At 46.1% G+C, this 17,408-nt stretch overlaps 1 protein-coding gene across 2 annotated transcripts; it reads left to right on the top strand.

Annotated features, from left to right (window-relative positions):
- Positions 1 to 9: 9 nt before the first annotated feature.
- Positions 10 to 16,833, top strand: WDR91 (WD repeat domain 91). Of its 2 annotated transcripts, none has more exons than XM_083698639.1 (15): positions 10 to 198; positions 3,061 to 3,236; positions 3,474 to 3,681; positions 4,717 to 4,799; positions 5,264 to 5,400; positions 6,116 to 6,284; positions 7,121 to 7,279; positions 9,107 to 9,306; positions 9,626 to 9,776; positions 10,481 to 10,575; positions 11,578 to 11,746; positions 12,867 to 12,975; positions 13,792 to 13,904; positions 14,338 to 14,535; positions 16,222 to 16,833. In XM_083698639.1, the coding sequence occupies exons 2-15, from the start codon at positions 3,168 to 3,170 to the stop codon at positions 16,384 to 16,386; spliced, it is 2,025 nt and encodes a 674-aa protein (XP_083554765.1). In that variant the 5' UTR covers positions 10 to 198; positions 3,061 to 3,167; the 3' UTR covers positions 16,387 to 16,833. The 2 variants fall into 2 exon arrangements, with proteins under 2 accessions (XP_083554765.1, XP_083554764.1); XM_083698638.1 differs by having other exon boundaries at positions 63 to 198; positions 3,057 to 3,236.
- Positions 16,834 to 17,408: the final 575 nt, after the last annotated feature.

Genomic DNA, 17,408 nt, shown 5'->3' with positions numbered 1-17,408 from the left:
GGGCGGAGCGTGGCGGCGAGGGCGGTGCGCGGAGCTCGGAGCGTCCCTCCCTGTTCCCCGTGACCCGGCGGCGCGATGGCGGCTGCGGCGGAGCGCACCGATGAGCTGGTGCGGGAATATCTGCTCTTCCGCGGCTTCACGGCCACCTTGAAGCAGTTCGACGCGGAGATCAAGGCGGACAAAGAGAAGGGCTTCCGGGTGAGGGTTGCCCGGGAGGGAGGCCGGCAGAACCCGCGGGTAGCTGGAGGGAAGGAAGGGCTGGGGGAGGAGAAATTGGGGTGAGCAGGTCCCGCCCGCCCCTCCTCTTTCCTTTTCCAATTTAACTCACGAACCTGCAAGGAGCAGCATTGCATTACGTGTGAAATGCTCCGCGCCTGGGATTTTGAGCGCCTTTGCCAGTGCTGCGTTGACACTTGCTGCCGCGGGCTAGATGGGCCTGGTGTTGCGGGCCGGTTGGTTTAGATGGCCTTTGGGTTCCTTAGCAGCTAGTCCAGCGTCCCCCTAATGGCTGCCTCATGCAGCCCCTTGTAGCGGCACCCGTTCCTAAATTTAAGCAGGCCTCCCCCACCGGAGCAAGTGCAGGCTAGCAAGGAAGAGGAGAGAGCCTGAGTAGGGTCAGAGTACTTCCCTTTTCCTCAGCTGAGTAACTGCAGTACTGTAGTCCTTATGCATCTGGAATTAGGAACAAGGGCATCAACGAAAATATATTTGGCATTAGAAGTAATACACAGTGTGTTTCCCTTTACACAAAGCTCTTGAATGGGGTTTCAGTAAATTCAGATATGTATAAAGCAGTACCCAACACATTGCACTTGTTAAACAGAACCTAGATAATTTGAATAATATTCTCTTGAATCCCACAGAGGAGAGTTCTAACTGGTCTTTCTCTCCCCTCTTCTAATACAGTGGTACCTCGGGTTACATACACTTCAGGTTACGTACGCTTCAGGTTACAGACTCCGCTAACCCAGAAATAGTACCTCGGGTTAAGAACTTTGCTTCAGGATGAAAACAGAAATTGTGTGGCGGTAGCGAGAGGCCCCATTAGCTAAAGTGGTGCTTCAGGTTAAGAACAGTTTCAGGTTAAGAACAGACCTCCAGAACGAATTAAGTACTTAACCCGAGGTACCACTGTAGTATCCCATTAGAACTCTTCTTTTTCTCCCCTCCTTTTGTCTGAGTCTTCTGACCAACCTGGGCTAATTTAAATTTTGCTGCTGACTTGCACTGTCTATATTCAGTATAGCTGCAGGCTAAGGGATGTTGGCATGTGATAATGAGCACACTTGAAGTTTTTCACACTGAAAAGGATGCATGTGATTCAGCTGATGGGCGATGCTTACAGCAGGGCTTGGCTGTGTGCTGAGTTCACCAAAGGGAACTCAGATTCACTTCTGAGTCTGCTGTGTGTCTACCTCACATATGACTTCAGGTATAGGACATGTGAGTTTGGTGTGAAGGAAATTGCCTTGTGCTCAAAATTTGCCTAGGGGCTAGTTTTGCTCATCCCGAAAATAGAAAACAGTCCTGTCTGAAATCAGTCCCAAACTGATTGGAGCAAACCCCACACCCCACACTTCATTTTTTTTCAGCTGCAACACTATATAATGGGAATAATAGTCCCCTGCCTTATAGGATTGGGAATGTAAATGATAAAAGGATTGCACGTGAAGGCCTAGTATCAACCCAGATTGTTTTCCATTCCAATGCAGTGTTTGAAACCATAATTTCATATGTGATTAAAATTATGCATATACTGTATATGAATCATTACGTTGCATTATGACCCTTCTGTGAGGTTATATTAAGAACTGCCAGATTTTATTGCCAAGTCCTTCCTTCAATTTTTTTGGCGAGGGGGTCTTTTGCCAGTTCCTCCAGAACATGAAATCCCATCACCTCACCTATTCATATAATGCTTTAGTTTTGATGTTAGAACTGCCTGTCACATTGGTATACTTCCAGTTAAGCTTGTTGGAAAGTGCCTTCTCTACATTTGGTTTTTGGCAGTTTTCTTCATCTTTCTGTCTTCTTCATTCTGTTCCCCCTGATTCAAGCAACCTGAGTAACTAGCCAATCTCATTTAGAGTTTTGCCTTGTGGAAACAATAAGCTGGGAAGATAAAACATTGACTCAGATTAGCCTCTCCAACCTGGTGCCCTCCAGGCATTCTTGGACTTCAATTCCCATCACCCCCAGCCAGCATCACTGGGGGTTAGGGATTATGGGAGGTGTAGTCCAGTGACACCTGCAGAGCAGCAGGTTGAGGGAGGCTGTGTTAGATAGACAATGGGATGCAGCACAATAATTCTTACTGGGCCTGCTGAGAAATTACAGTGCCAAGGATGACTTTAGCCTGGCTTTGAAATAAGTTAGCCATGTTTTGTTGAAACCAGCTTCCTTGTTTTCAGTGAGTCTCCCAAAACTGAGTGATAAAAGTTCCATTTGGATGTGACAAAACTGGAAATATCAGTCAAACATAACATTTATAGCCTCTTTTCAAGCCTAGCTGCTGTAACAGAAGGGAACATCTGCCTGGAAAATCTTGGCAAAGAAAGCAAGACTTTGATTCTTTCTTCTTTCCTTGCACCCCCCCCCCCCCGCATGTCAGTACACAATATCATAGAAGCTATGCTTTGTTTATATCAGAGGTGGGGGACATGTGGCCCTCCAGATATTGTTGGATTCCAGCTGGCTAGGGCTGATGTTGTTGTCCGAAATAATTGGAGGGCATTGAGTTGGTGAGGGCTGTCTAAGAGGCTGTTCTACAAGCGGGTTGACAGACTTACTGCTTTGGAATGATGTTACTAGGTCCTTCAGCACTGCCAGTGACTCAGAGGCACTAAGGTGCCTCAGCCCCAAAAGGAAAACTGAAAGGTATTGCTAGTGGCTCTTGGAATTCCCCACTTGAGGCTCTTAACTGATGCAGGTTGTGTAACCTGACCTTGTCTCCAGCGTTTATGTGTGGTTTTTGTTATGGCTTTTGGTGACAGAAGCTGACAGTTAACGTGGGCAAGAACTAACTGGGTTTTTGGGGTTCTGTGCTGTCTCTTCAGGTAGATAAGATAGTGGACCAGTTTCTGCAGTTTGTTCATAGCTATGATCTGGCTGCCCTTCGGGATTATTGGAGCTACCTCGACAGACGCCTTTTCAGTCGATTGGAAGATATGTACCGACCTACCGTGAACAAGCTGAAAATTAGTTTATACCGCTACTACCTCGTTCATACTGTGCAGGTTTGTGTCAAGCAGATAGCTTTTCTTCAAAATACAATTGGTTTGTTTTAAGAGTGAATATGTTGCCTTATCTAACAAAATGTTGTACACATCCTTCTTCTCTAGAAGGTGTGCAGTTAGGTGGGGGAAAGTACTCCTATCACCCTGCTGGGTCCAGAACAGAAACCAATATTTGCAGCTGCCAGAGCAGCATTAAAATTTGTAATCTGAACCCCTTTTCTTTTTTCTGTGTTTTAGACAAACAGGAACGACAAGACACAGGAATTCTTTCTCAAACAAGCCTCTGAACTTCAGAACCAAGCTGAGTGGAAGGACTGGTTTGTTCTACCTTTCATCACCAATCCAGATGCAAATCCTACTTTTGCAACATATTTTTCTCGCCAGTGGGCAGACACTTTCATTGTTTCTCTGCACAACTTCCTCAGTGTCTTATTTCAGTGTATGCATATCCTTTCTAGATGTGAAAAATTAGTTTTAATTATGAAACAGCTTCATCCTTTGTTCTCTCTCCCTTTCTCTTGCTTTTTAGAGAGTGGTAATCAGCTTTCTGCCATGTTTGTTACAGAACAATGGTGTGGCTTGTTAGTCTGGTCCATCTATATCATCTACAACTTATGGATTTATATCTTTTGTTCTTTCGGCAGATCACTGTCCTCATCCCCACTTTATCAAAATTGCTTACTAAGGAAACCAAGGCCAAACGTAATGCTAGAATATTTTATTCTGGATTGTAGCCCACAAAACTGGCATGTCACAACTAGACCAACTGGGCAAGAGACCTGCAGCATTATGTTACTTCTTTGCAGCTCAAGCATTTTCTCGATAGTGTTTCAAGCCACTGGAAACACTGATGGTGATGGTAGTAGCCAGTTGTGTTTTTTTCCTGTTTTGTATAATATATATTCCTCCATCTTCTTCCACCCAAATATATAATAAATATAAATCCCTGAGTAGTGGGGATGCCAAGTGAGGAGTGAGATAAATATGATCTCACAAACTACCATGTTTCTAGGGACACACTTAAGACCTGTTTGGTGCTGCCTTTGGTGGGCAAGGTGTTAAGAAATGGATTGATTTAAATTGCCTTTTCTATTGTCGAAAATTAAAACAGCTGTAAAAGTGGCATCAATCTCCAGATGGCTAGCTCTGTTAGTCTGTTGCAGTGGAATTTATTTATTTATTTATGTTATTAAATTTATATACTGCTTGGAACAAAAAAAATCAGTAAAAATAGCTACTTTAACCATTAAAAAATAGTTAAAATCAATGATATGCTACAAAGTAAAATATATGCCAACATTCTATATATCTAGGTAGGTTTGACATAATGTTATCCCATAAAAGGTGTGTTAGTCTTCAAGGTGCCACAAAGCAACCTGGTACCCTTCAAAACATCTAGAGAGCATTCGGTAGGCAAAGTCTGCTTTAGAGGAAGGACTTCCATTCTTGCTTTAAGTTTTTCACCCTTAGCCTTTATTACCTGTACCAGTAATCTTGAACTTTGAGACAGAATGTCAGAGAAGTTGTTTCCTGCAAGAAGAAAATGAAATTCTGCGTCAAAAGGTGAGAATGTCCGTTCTCGAATTCTCTTATGTACAAAAACTGGAGAACACATGTTTAAACTTCAAATTGAGCTATTGACTCAGAGCCAATAAATAGTGTACGATATAAACTGGTGCATGATATAAACCAGGGGTCGACAAGGTTTACCTCACCTTGGCTGGTTCACTCCAGCAGAGATCTCTTCTTGGGCCGGATCGCGCATCCGTGCCCGCGATTTCCGGTGTCTGTGCCGACACGATTTCCGGCGCCGCGGAAGCGAGTTCCCATGCCACGCTGGTTTAGTGCAGCAAATAGGGACTTGCCGAGTGGGCAACTCAGTTTGGGGACGGCTTGTGGGCTGGTTAAACGACCCCCGTGGGCCACTTGTGGCCCATGGGCCTTAGGTTGCCGACCCCTAATATAAACTTTGCATGGAACCTGCAATTCATCTCTCTCTGTTCTCCCTGTAACCCCACTTTTTTCAGCTGTTTGCCTTGCAAGCAGAGTACTTCCGAATAAAGAAAGAGGAGCAGCAGCAGCAGGAAGAGGAGGAAGAGCTGATTCTCCACCACAAGCTTCCTTCCTACGTGACCAACATGGACCATCTGGGGGACTCAGAGCTGTGAGTCTGTATGTGAGAGGCCAGGACAAACGGCTGCATGATTGGATGGTAGAGGCAGATCTTGGCCCTTTTGCCATTGTTCACTTGCTGGCAAACTTGGACAAGCAGCTTTGGAGAAGTCAGAAAGATCCACAAAGATTTGAGAACGGTTGGGTGTTTTCTCTCTCCCCTGCTCCCTGGTCTTGCTGAACCAATTGACTGGCCTCTCCCTTTAAAAAAAACCAACCACACTTAACGGAACAGTCTCTTTATAGGAGTTTTCTATCAGAGCTTCATAACTTTAAGTTACTTTTAAATGTCCTTTTGTTTAAAATGTGGGAAATCTCATCCTGCGGTTGAGCATCATGCATCTTCCTGAATCTATGGAGCTCCCTTAATGGCTTTATTTAGTTTATTTGCCTTAGCAGGACCTTCCACCCACATCTGGGACTGTCCACTAAGGTTTGCTGCAGGCTCTGTTCCCTTGCAGCCATTCCTAACATAGCTGTATAGTCCAGGAGCTGCAATTAGATCAGAGGTGACTTCTTGTTTAACTCTAGCAAATGGAAGTTCCCTTATGGCCCCAGTCCTGAGCTGGGGAGGAAGACGTATAGAAATCCCTGCTGTTATCTCTGTGACACACAGCATGATGATGATGATATTGGGACTTTTTTGAACATGCCTCTGTCTAATGGACCTGATGCTGAGGTTTTTGGGTTTTCTGCCTTTTTTCTAGTGACATGACATGCAACCAAAGAAGCCCTGCTCACTCTCTGCAGACCCGAGGGGGATTCCTGTCGTCTCTGCTGTCTCAGAGCAAAAAGGGCTCCTCTAGAACAACAGGATCCAGCTCGGCACAGACTGGTGTGGCGTCGATGGGCAAGAAAGAGCAATCAAACCACCAGGTGAGGTACCGTAAGAGCAGCCAGGCTAACACCTGTGTTTAGAGTCAACCTGGATGTCTGCTGTGTTGATCTTAGATTTACAGGTTGCTCTTTTGCATTTACATGAAGGTAATGTGCTTATTTAATTTTTTAACACCTTTCATCAAGGAAGATCCCAGGGTAGTTGATTAAATAGCTGTTTGAAGCAATAACATTTACTATGTCATCAATACAACCCTTAACAAATGCTAAAGGTTTAAATAAGTATGGCAGTGGGCATCACAGTTACAGTGGGTCTTGAGAACATCAGTTTTCCCCAAAGACCTGGGCAAAAAGAATAATCTGTTAAGATACCTCTGAAAGCCCATCAGTGAAGGTGGTGGCTGCACCTCTAGGGGGAAGGAATGGCACAAGTGCCCACTTGCCAATTGTCCTCCAAATTAATCTGCATGTTGATGGTAACCTGCTCCTGGCAGGTTCTTGTATTTTGCACCTTGCCCAAGGATGGTGACTGGGATATACTGAGGACCTACATCCGACAGCCACTTCTCAATAACCTTTATTGAAAGCCGAAGTTAAATACAGCAACCCTAAGAGGTGCACAGGCTCCTAGATCAACTGAAATAAGTCACAGCTGGTTCTTCTAGGTGACATGGGGGTGTTCCCCTTCTCAAATCACTGAATTCTTCTGCTATTTCCAAGTTGGGTGGTGGGGTAATGTGCAAGGGACACAGAACCAATCGCATGAAAGGATTCTCACAAATGATGTTCCTAGATGTGTTAGGTACCAGAAATTTCAGCTTAGGCACAGCATCTGGGAGAGCCAAAACTTGAGAAGTCTTCTCTTTGCCTTCCAGAGCACCAAAGGAAAGGAGGCAGCCACTGCCTGCAAGGATTTAAAAAGTCACTTCAGTAGCCCAGTGGCAGCAGAGTCCAACTTCCTACAGCAGCGTCAGAGGCGTCTGCAGGATCATGGGAAGGAAAGGAAAGAACTTTTAACTAAAACAGCTTCCCAGGTATGGACTGGTGTGTCTCTGATGGGTTAGAGAATGGCATAAAGTCTTCTCTGTATTTCTGTGTGCAGCAAATCAGATGCAGGCAGTCTAGTAATAGTCAGGCTGATGATTTGTCTAAGCAATGCAGATCCATGTGTGCCTGAGCCGATAATTACTTACTGTTCTGATTTTTTAAAATGAGAGTCTCATGTTTGGATCAAGCAGGGAATGAAGAATCAGAATTGTTTGCTTTACTTAGTGACATCCTCACGTGTGAACTAAGTCGGGGACAAAGGGTTCTCCTTAACTCCCACCCCCTCCTCCTGAGTAAACTTCAACACTGTCTTGAATGGAGTTCTTCCCTTCGGCATGTCAGCTGCTGTTCTCTGGTTTGTGGCTCTTGCACGTGGGAGTGAATCTATGGCACAACCTTTCTTGCCGTTGACGCTAGGAAGCATGAGGCTAGAAAGAACTTTGTCCGTGCTCTCTACCTGTTTGCTAGGGAGAAATGACACAATGTGCACAGAGATGTATCCCTGGCTCTTGTCCAAATGAAAGCTCCTGTGGGCTGGAATGGGCCCCAGTCCTTCAGTTGCCTATAGAAGCAGGAGGGAGCTTGCTTGCAATCATACATCTTACCTCCGAACCTCTTGGCTGTCTGAATGGAGCGGGTACCGATTTGAAGGCATTTTCATTCAGAGCATTGACCTCTAATGGCAGTGGCTGCGCATAAGCAAGAGGCATGTAGGTGTCTTGTGTCTAGGAGAGAGGTCAGCAGCACAGAAATGAAATACCCTTCAAACTGAAAAATCTTTTAAGAATCCTTAGCTGCCATTTTCAGGAAGCTTTCCGCTGGGACCCTAAGATTTATTTCCTGGGTCGTTAAGAGTTACTTTAGACCCCACTTTTTTGTAGCCGAATGCAGGGCATATACTTTTTGTTTCAATGGACATGAATGACTGAATCTAATTGCCCATTCTCTTGCAAAGAAACCACATTTGGAGAGACTTGTTTGGAGGGCTTTGGAGTTCCTTGGTCTGCTCTCACGATCCTGAATAATTTTGTGTTGCAAACTATCTCGACTGCAGATTATTTGATAAGGTTAAAGAACACTGGCCCCAGCACAGTTCTCACTGCATGCTTCCTCTCGTATTGGAAACTATCTGATCAGTCCTGCCTTCTGTTTCCTTCATTGGTTGCTGCTCTGTAAACAGGCCCAGCCTGCTTCATTTCCTGTTTGGATTTCTTTGTGTGCTAACTTTGCTGAAAAGGGAAAATGTCTGCTTCTGCTTGGCATTTTCCACTTTCTGTGTGTTGCTTTGTATGTGTATTAATATTGCTGAGGAGCCTTTGGGCACCAACCAAAAGTTAAAAGATGCAGCCTTTGTGTTGCATTTTGTGTTTGCCTGCCTCTCTTAACGCCCCAGTTAATGGCAGGGATACATGGAGAGCTTTTTCAGGTATGGCAAATTATCCAGGTGTATTAGTGTGAACTCCATGGACTGATGCCCCTCTGCTTTCCACGATAGTGTGGAGAAGGATACTAGATTGAAAGCTCCAGGCTGTTGGTGATAGATGCTGCCCTCCCCTGTATTTCATAGGCAGGGCCTTCCCCCAAGGCTGGTTTCTCTGCAAGCGGGTGGAACATGCAGAAAGTGAACAACGATGCCCATCTATGGAAGGTGGTTACTGCTACTTGCAACATGCCTGGATGCATTTTAGCTGCTGGCATGATGCAAAGCTCTGCCTTGGTTACCTAAAACTCTGTACTCACTGAGATGGACAAGAGTAGCTTAACTGATTTTCCTGGCTTGCTGTACTATATGCAGGGTCCTTCTCTTGGTTTAGGGGCAGAATGTTGACAGGAAGATGGAGGCTATTGCCACTGAAACAGACCCTCCCCCTGAGCTGCATGCTGAGCAAGCAGAAACCCTGACCAAAGCTTTCGGGTCCAGCATAGATGCTGGAGGCATCAGGCAAGAGCAGCCTTTCATTGTCCTGAGCCAGGAGGAATATGGAGAACACCACTCATCCATCATGCATTGCCGGTAAGGGGTACTCCCCCTTGGGGGAAGGAGAGGGTGGCTGTCAGGGAGCCACCGCGGTTCAGTGGACTTGCAGTTGTGGGGTCTGAGCTTGGCTATGGCCTTGGCATTCCCCAGCCCCTCAGCTTCTGTTCCTTATCTGCAATATGTAAACTGTGACTTTGACTTTTTGTAAGGATTGCAAAGGGCTCTACATGTTTAAAGTACTATTTTAATGATAGTGCCGGCATAGTTTGTATGAAACGTGGCAGAAGAAAATCTTGAGGAAGCTGTAATTGTGGGGGTTGGAAAGGACCATTGCATAACTTCCTTCTGTGCTTAGGGTTGACTGCTCTGGTCGAAGAGTGGCCAGTTTGGACGTGGACGGAGTCATCAAGGTGTGGTCTTTCAACCCCATCATGCAAACGAAAGCATCTTCCATTTCCAAGTCTCCCCTGCTTTCCCTAGAATGGGCGACCAAACGGGACAGGCTGGTGAGTAGCTGGGCTTGGTGCAACAGGGAACATCTGGAACTGCTGCTGAAGCATCTGTAACTACTGTATCCTAGATTCAACCTCTGACTAGTCTTAGATGTCCCAAGGCCTAAACTGTATTGCATGGTACTTCCTGAGGGCAATATATCCCTTCCCATGAATGCTCAGCACAGTTGATCATTCTTCTATGAACAAAGTAGGTTTCCCATGGCTCTTTCCAGATTCTGTTTGATGCAAAGACTTCATAGCCTGATTGACCACAGGATGAGAGATTGTACAAAGGAGAACAACAATCTTTACTAATTTCCTAATCGGGTCACCAGGGCCTCAGCCATTTCCACACACTGCATCCTTGTAATCTGTTCCTTCCAATTTGGTGCTCTGTCTTTTTTCCTTTTTGGTCTTTTTGTTGGCTGCCCTTTCTTTCCCCCTGGAGAAAAATGGAGCAGACCAAGTCCTGGGTGGAGAGAGATGCGAGACTTTTAGACTTTGGTCATTGCTGCCTCCCTTGAAGCATATCCCTCATTTATGCTCATGGGGTTGTAGGTGCAATGGATGATGGAAGGGTAGCAGTGACAGGGTGGAGGTGGGGGCAGCGAAAGACTAAACAGAAATGGCTGCAAAGGTTTTGGGTAAGGTGGCTAGAACAGGAAGTCGCCGCCACCCAGCCCTTGATTAACATTATCCTTGGTGCTGTGTTCCAGTTGTTGCTGGGTAGCGGAGTTGGGACTGTTCGTCTTTACGACACTGAAGCCAAGAAGAATCTTTGTGAAATCAGCATTGATGAAGACATGCCCAGGTAACCCTCTTGAGCAGGGTCCCTCTTGCTTCACCTGTCGTAAAACTAGTCATTTGGTGTCCCTGTTTTGCGTGGCGATGCCCAGCTTGTGCTTCAGAGGCAGTGTTCACCTGTCCAGAGCTCACCAACACTTATTACACTAAGGCAACTGCTTGTTTGTGATTCTTAATACTCCTTTGTGCACGTTTCCCTTTGCACGTGTGAGTGGTACACTGCTTTAGCGCCATGTCTGGGTGCACACAACTTCATTCATGCTGGATTGAGAGCAGTCTTGTATGCCGTGATTTTCCAACACAGAATCAGTTTCCAGGAACAAAAGAGCCATACCAACAGAATTCCATAGGCAAGTGTGCAGAGCCCCCCCCCCCCCACCTTCATCCAAACTTGTAGCTGCAGAGATGTGACGGAGGGTGTGGTGCTTGGTTGTGCCTAGAAATCCCCACCCTTTCAACCTCCTTCATGGTAAGAGAGAAGGCCAAAGTGATTTGGCCACTACAAGGCTCCCAAAAGTGCCCACATCTTTTCTTGCTCCAAACTTGGGTCACCCCTGACTTTTTTTGAAGGCAGAGCATGAGATTGGAGACAAACAGAAGATCAAATGTATCCATCCACAATTTTTGGCTTGGACCCCTCCATGTACAGCATCACCCTGATGGAAGAACAGGCCAGGCAGAGGGATTGCTAGTTCTTGATTAATCCTTCCCTTCTGCTCATGTTTGGCCATGACTATCAAAAGCTACTCTTCTTTGTTTGCACTCCTTACTTAGAAACACCTCTCTGCCTCTTAACATCCAGAGGCCAAAGGAATAGAGAATAAAAGAAAGGGAACCGCCCATAGCCCCAATGCAGTGAGAGGCTTGTTTGGATGCATGGTTTTTACGGTGTTGGAGTAGGGGCTGAAGAAAAGTCGGATCAAAGCCAGAAACGGCTGCTTTCCAGCCTGGCAGCTCATGGACTTCCTGTGCAGAGCGCCAGGGCTGACCGTGTCTGTCTCTGTTTCAGGATCCTCTCCCTTGCGTGTAGCCCAAGTGGTGCTTCTTTTGTGTGTTCAGCTGCTGCGTCTGGCCTTGGCAACCAGCTCGATCATGGAGCTCAAGATTCTGGAGGGAAAGGCATGAATCAAGTTCCAGGGAAACTGCTTCTATGGGACACTAAAACCATGAAGCAGCAGGTATGGTTGTGTTGTTTCCTTGAGCCCAAAGAGCAAAGGGGAACGTTCACAGATGGGGAATTTGTGGCCCTCCAGCTTTTTGTTGGTCTACAACTCCCTGAGCCCTGGGAATGCTGGCCGGGTCTGATTAATGTTGCATCCCAGTTGCTTTAATATTGATCTGTGCCAGTTGTGAACAGTCTAGTGAATGTTTGTTGTTGCCACCTTATTATAATGTCATAAAACTCTGGCTGAATTTTTAGGCTTTTCTCTGAACTTGTCAGGAGTGTTCTGAATTGTGCCCCCAACCTACCCCATTCCCCATTTCTATAGTTCCACAGTCTGTCCTCCTTTCCATTCATGTGACTTTCCTAACTTGCCATCAGCTTGGTTTTGTTTTTCTCTTCCGGGCTCTGCTGCTTCCCCTACTCTGCCCCAACCCACTCCCTTGTAGCATCTGCCCTCCCTTCCATCTCCTTGTGGTTTAGGCCGAGTTCCTTCTCCAGTTTGGTCTTATTCACCCATTCCCTATGTTTCAGGCAATTTTTTTAATCCTGGAACACAATCAAAGAGGACCTCAGTTTCTCAAGAGCGTGGCTTCACTAGTGGAAGCAAAATAAACTAATGACACTCTCAGAATGGATCCAGTCTTCTTGCATTCCTGTGTGCTAAGTCGTGATGGGTTGTGGCAGCCACTGACAAGTGGGAGAGTCAGTGCCCACACAGGATTTTGTGGCAGAATTTTTAAGTTATTTTTCATGTAAAGGAGACATGCCTGAAGAAAGTTATGCATCTCTCTCCCAGGAGCATAAGAAAGGATATCCTTCCTTGTTTACCCAGAGTTATATTTAAGCTTCTCTCTGGTGAGAAACAGTTCTCAGACTTCTGTGGTGAGAGGCAACAGTACAAGAAAGCCTCTAAGGGCAAGATGGACCGGATTGGTCAAAATGTCCCCAATTCCCTCTGGGGCAGAACTGAGCAGGAGAGGGGAAACCCAGATGGAGTGAGTGTCCATTTGGTTGAGCAACCCAAGAGCTCTGAGTAATTGTTCCCCTGTGTGTCTGCTGTACAAGCAAAGTTTCTAGGGCAAAGGACATCTAAGTAAGTTCTCTTTAACATTTTGTTTTGTTGTCTTTCTCAGCTCCAGTTTTCTCTTGAACCTGAGCCCATTGCTATAAACTGCACAGCCTTCAACCACAATGGGAATCTGCTGGTCACTGGAGCAGCGGATGGCATAATCCGTCTCTTTGGTAAATTGCCAGCCGGGAATACAACTTAGATTCCTGTAACACAGAGAATAGGGCGCCTGAGGCTGGACTGTGGCTCACAGCACCCCTGCCCATTGGCCGTGCTGGCTGGCGCTCATGAGAGTGCAACATCTGGATTGCCAGAGGTTCCCTATCCCTGCCTGTAATGTCATAGCTTGGTGTATTCATCCTAAACTCTTTTGGTCTGTGGATTTCAAATGGGGGGGGGGCACCCACTGTGAACGAAGAATGTGAGGTATCAAGACACCAGCTTCAGGCAGAAGTGATGATATTATGTTGAGAGCAATTGAAAGATGGGATTCTTTCCATGCTCAAAGCATTCTCAACACCTCCGGTTCTCCACACCACCTTCAGAGAGCCCTCATTCAGGGAGATGTGGGGCAGAGTGAGACAGAAGAATGTCCTTGCTGCTGTATCTTTAGCACCCCTTTACCCTTCTTTGCAGATCACTGTGCAGCAAGAAATGCACACACGCAGAATGTTCTGTGCAGCTTTCAATATGCTCCTTTGCCAACTAGATGGTCAGCCCTTCTTCTCTGTGGGAGACAGTGACTGGCCCAAGATCACCCAGTGAGATTCATGGACCTAGTGGGGATTTGAGCCCCTGGTCTCCCAAGTCCTAGTCTACCACTGTAATCACCCAACTACACAGACATGGGGAAGAAACACTGTCCTTTTACAGTTTGGGGAGCCTTTCCCCTGCATCTTCTTTAGAATTCTGTGAAGATTTGTTTTTAATTTTAAAAAAGCACACTTAAAAATAACTCCCCACCCCACCCCTTCTATGTACCCTTTCAGACATGCAGCAGCATGAATGTGCTATGAGTTGGAAGGCCCATGATGGGGAAGTCTACTCTGTTGAATTCAGTTATGACGAGAATGCTGTTTACAGCATTGGAGAAGATGGGAAGGTAGGTTCTAGGGAGACGTGGGGTTGTATCAATCTATGTTTGCGTTTATCAGTGTGCTGCTTCTTTGATCGCACACGGGGCTCTCAAAGCAGCTTACCATGAATGTGAAATAGCCAAATAAAGTCAATAACCACATATTCAGGTAAAAGCATTAAGAATCCATTAATGGCAGTGACATCTGATTTGCATAATTCCACCCAGAAAGGATCCGGCGGCATGCTGCACCTTCTCAAGCAAGGTGGTGCACAAACCCCATGGGCGGGAAATGCTGGTGTCCTGAAGGCAGGAGCTGCAGTGGCTGTGTTTTTCCTGGGTTTTTTGCCAGCTGTCATTTCTGTCTCCACAGCTGCAGATGCCACTGCAAAGCAGAATGAAGAAGATCAAGTGTTTTCCTTCTGGCATCTAACGTAGAGTCTCTTGTTCCCCATCCTAGTTTATTCAGTGGAACATTCACAAAAGCGGCTCCAAAGTGTCCGAATATGCTCTTCCCAGAGATGCCACCGGCCCCTTTGTGTTGTCTGGCTACAGCGGATACAAGCAGGTCCAGTTCCCACGTGGAAGGCTCTTTGCATTTGACTCGGAAGGAAACTACATGCTGACCTGTTCTTCCAATGGGGGTGTCATCTACAAGGTACTGGCTGCTAGTCACAAAAGTTATCACAAAAGATCAGAGGTAGCATTAAAGCTCCTGGGGAACAATAGCTGGAGAGTGCTACTGCGGTCACATCCTGCTTATAGTTTTCGCCAAGGCGTGTGACTGCACATTGCTGCTGACATTTCTGCCTTCATGTTTAGAGGGTGGGAGGTGGAATTCTGCACCAATGGAGTGATGCTTATATTTATTTATTTATTTATTTATTTATTTATTTATTTATTTCATAACGTTATTTATTTATTTATATTTATTTATTTCATAACGTTTCTATGCCGCTTGATTTTTTTTAAAAAAACACACCTTCAAAACAGTTTACAAAAAAACCCAAACCCAATAAAATTACCACTGAGAAAAATTAACAACAGTAATTTAAATCTTTCAAAAAGTTAGAACAACTTGCAACAACTTTCTAAACATCTGAGTAGGCTTGTCTAACCAAAATTGCTTTTAGCAGGCATCAGAAAGAGTGCAGTGAAGGTGTCTGCCTGATATCAATAGGCAGGGAGTTCCAAAGGGTAGGTGCAGCCGCACTAAAAGATTGAGTTCCTACAAATTCAGAACAGGTATTATGTGGCACCAATTCTGCCTCTTGCATATGGAGCAAGGTGATCTCAAATGTAAACTGATCCCAAGCTGTTAGGGACTTTTACGAATAGTATGGTACCGCGCTGCAGGCAGCAGGAGGCAGCAGGCCAGTGGAGGCTGGCAGGGCTGAGCAGAGGGGCATGTCTGCCTAATTCAACTCCCCAGTCCCAGCAAAGGGGATTTGGGTTGCCTTGCCAGTCTGACCTCTTGGTTTCCTCACCTTAAATATAGCTGCGTTGTTATGGGCTTCCCTGTTCTACCTACTGCATGTCCCCTGCAAGCTTTGACAAGGCTAGTTCAAGATTTCTATACTGCCCTTCAGGGCTCCTTCCCATATTAGCCATTATGCCCTCAAGTTTAGCCACTGCCTTTTGAGAACCAGCACAGCCCAACATTTGACTTGGGACAGAGACCTCAGAGACCTCAAATCCCACTTCTGTCTGGCCCTGCTTGGTAGCCTAGGCAAAAGTCCTTTATTTGGGCCCAGATCCTAATATGTGTATAATATAGATGGTCGTAGCCTGGATCATAAGCTGCTAATCAGGTAGGTGAAAAAGATGACAGGAAAATGCTAGTGGCATCCATCACAGCCCTCAGGTTGTCCAGCTGAAGTGATTTGGCTATGCTTGCTACCTCCTTCGTAGAACTACAGAGCACTATTCTGGTAAAAATGAGTGTGGTTTGTGCAGCTAGACTTCTTAGCAATCCCTGGCCCCAGTTTGAAATCTATCACAGAAGCTTGCTAAGTGTTGATTGAGAGCCAGTGTGGTGTAGTGGTTAAGAGCGGTGGACTAGTAATCTGGCGAACCAGGTTTGCTTCACTGCTCCTCCACATGCAGCTGCTGGGTGACCTTGGGCCAGTCACACTTCTCTGAAGTCTCTCAGCCTCACTCACCTCACAGAGTGTTTGTTGTGGGGGAGGAAGGGAAAGGAGATTGTTAGCTGCTTTAAGACTCCTTAGGGTAATGATAAAGTGGGATATCAGATCCAAACTCTTACTACTACTACTCTTCTTCTTCTTCTCCTTCTTCTTCTTCTTCTTCTCCTTCATGTTTGCCTGCCTTTCTTCTCTTTCAGCTGAACAGTAACGACAAGGTCCTGGAGAGCTGCCTCTCTCTGGGAGGACACAGGGCCCCGGTGGTCACCGTGGACTGGTGCACAGCGATGGATTGTGGGACCTGCCTCACTGCCTCCATGGATGGAAAGATCAAACTAACCACTTTACTTGCACAGAAGTCATAGAGGAAACTGTGCTGATAGGAAAGCACAAACTGTTGACTTTTCTGGGGGAGAAATCAGTATTAGCCATCTAGATTCAGACTACTTTGGGCAGGAGAGGCTGTTTAAACCACTCGTCTTAGTGTTGCTTTCTCCTCTAAGGTTGGAAACTTTTTTAAAGCTGATGCCAAACCACTGCCAGATAGGAGTTTCAGTTACAGCCGTTCCCCCTAAATTAAACGATGCTCTTAGCAGGCATGCACTGATCTACAGGCTCTTAGCAGTGACGACCAGCCCCGTTCCCCCCTCCTGGGTCCTCAACAGCACATGGCCATAAACCTCCAGGATTGTGCCAAGGTATGCGATACAGACTTGTAAACATCCCAGCGGAAAACAGGGCCTGTGTGAAACCTTAACAGTATTCTGTGTCTGCTCCTGTGTTTCTTATTAAAAGCAAATGTTTTCATTGCATTTTTCCTGTGTGTGTTGCTTCTGCGGCTTTAAAAGAAACTTCAGGGACCACGAGAATCATTTCGCCTAACCCCTTTGCAGTGCATGGGAAGAGTAACACAGGTCTTCATCACAGGGTGATGCGGAGGGGAAACTCTTTTAAGTTTCTGTAAAGTATTTTACACTGAAGAAGCCTTTGGGTGAAGATCTTAGGGTGAAGGGGTGGAATACAAAATTAATAAATTTGAAGAACTTTACCCCTTCTCCTAGGGACGCGGGTGGTGCTGTGGGTTGAACCACAGAGCCTAAGGCTGGCCGATCAGAAGGTCAGCGGTTCGAAGCCCCGCAATGGGGTGAGCTCCCATTGCTCGGTCCCTGCTCCTGCCAACCTAACAGTTCAAAAGCACGTCACAGTGCAAGTAAATAAATAGGTACCGCTCCCACGGGAAGGTAAACGGCGTTTCCGTGCGCTGCTCTGATTCGCCAGAAGCGGCTTAGTCATGCTGGCCACATGACCCAGAAGCTGTACGCCAGCTCCTTCGGCCAATAAAGCGAGATGAACGCCACAACCCCAGAGTTGGCCACGACTGGACCTA

The sequence above is a fragment of the Podarcis gaigeae genome (genome assembly GCF_964106915.1).
Source record: "Podarcis gaigeae genome assembly, chromosome: 10".
NCBI classification, from domain to species: domain Eukaryota; kingdom Metazoa; phylum Chordata; class Lepidosauria; order Squamata; family Lacertidae; genus Podarcis; species Podarcis gaigeae.
The sequence above is the reverse complement of the archived record's forward strand: the minus strand, read 5'-3'. Positions and strand labels throughout refer to the sequence as shown.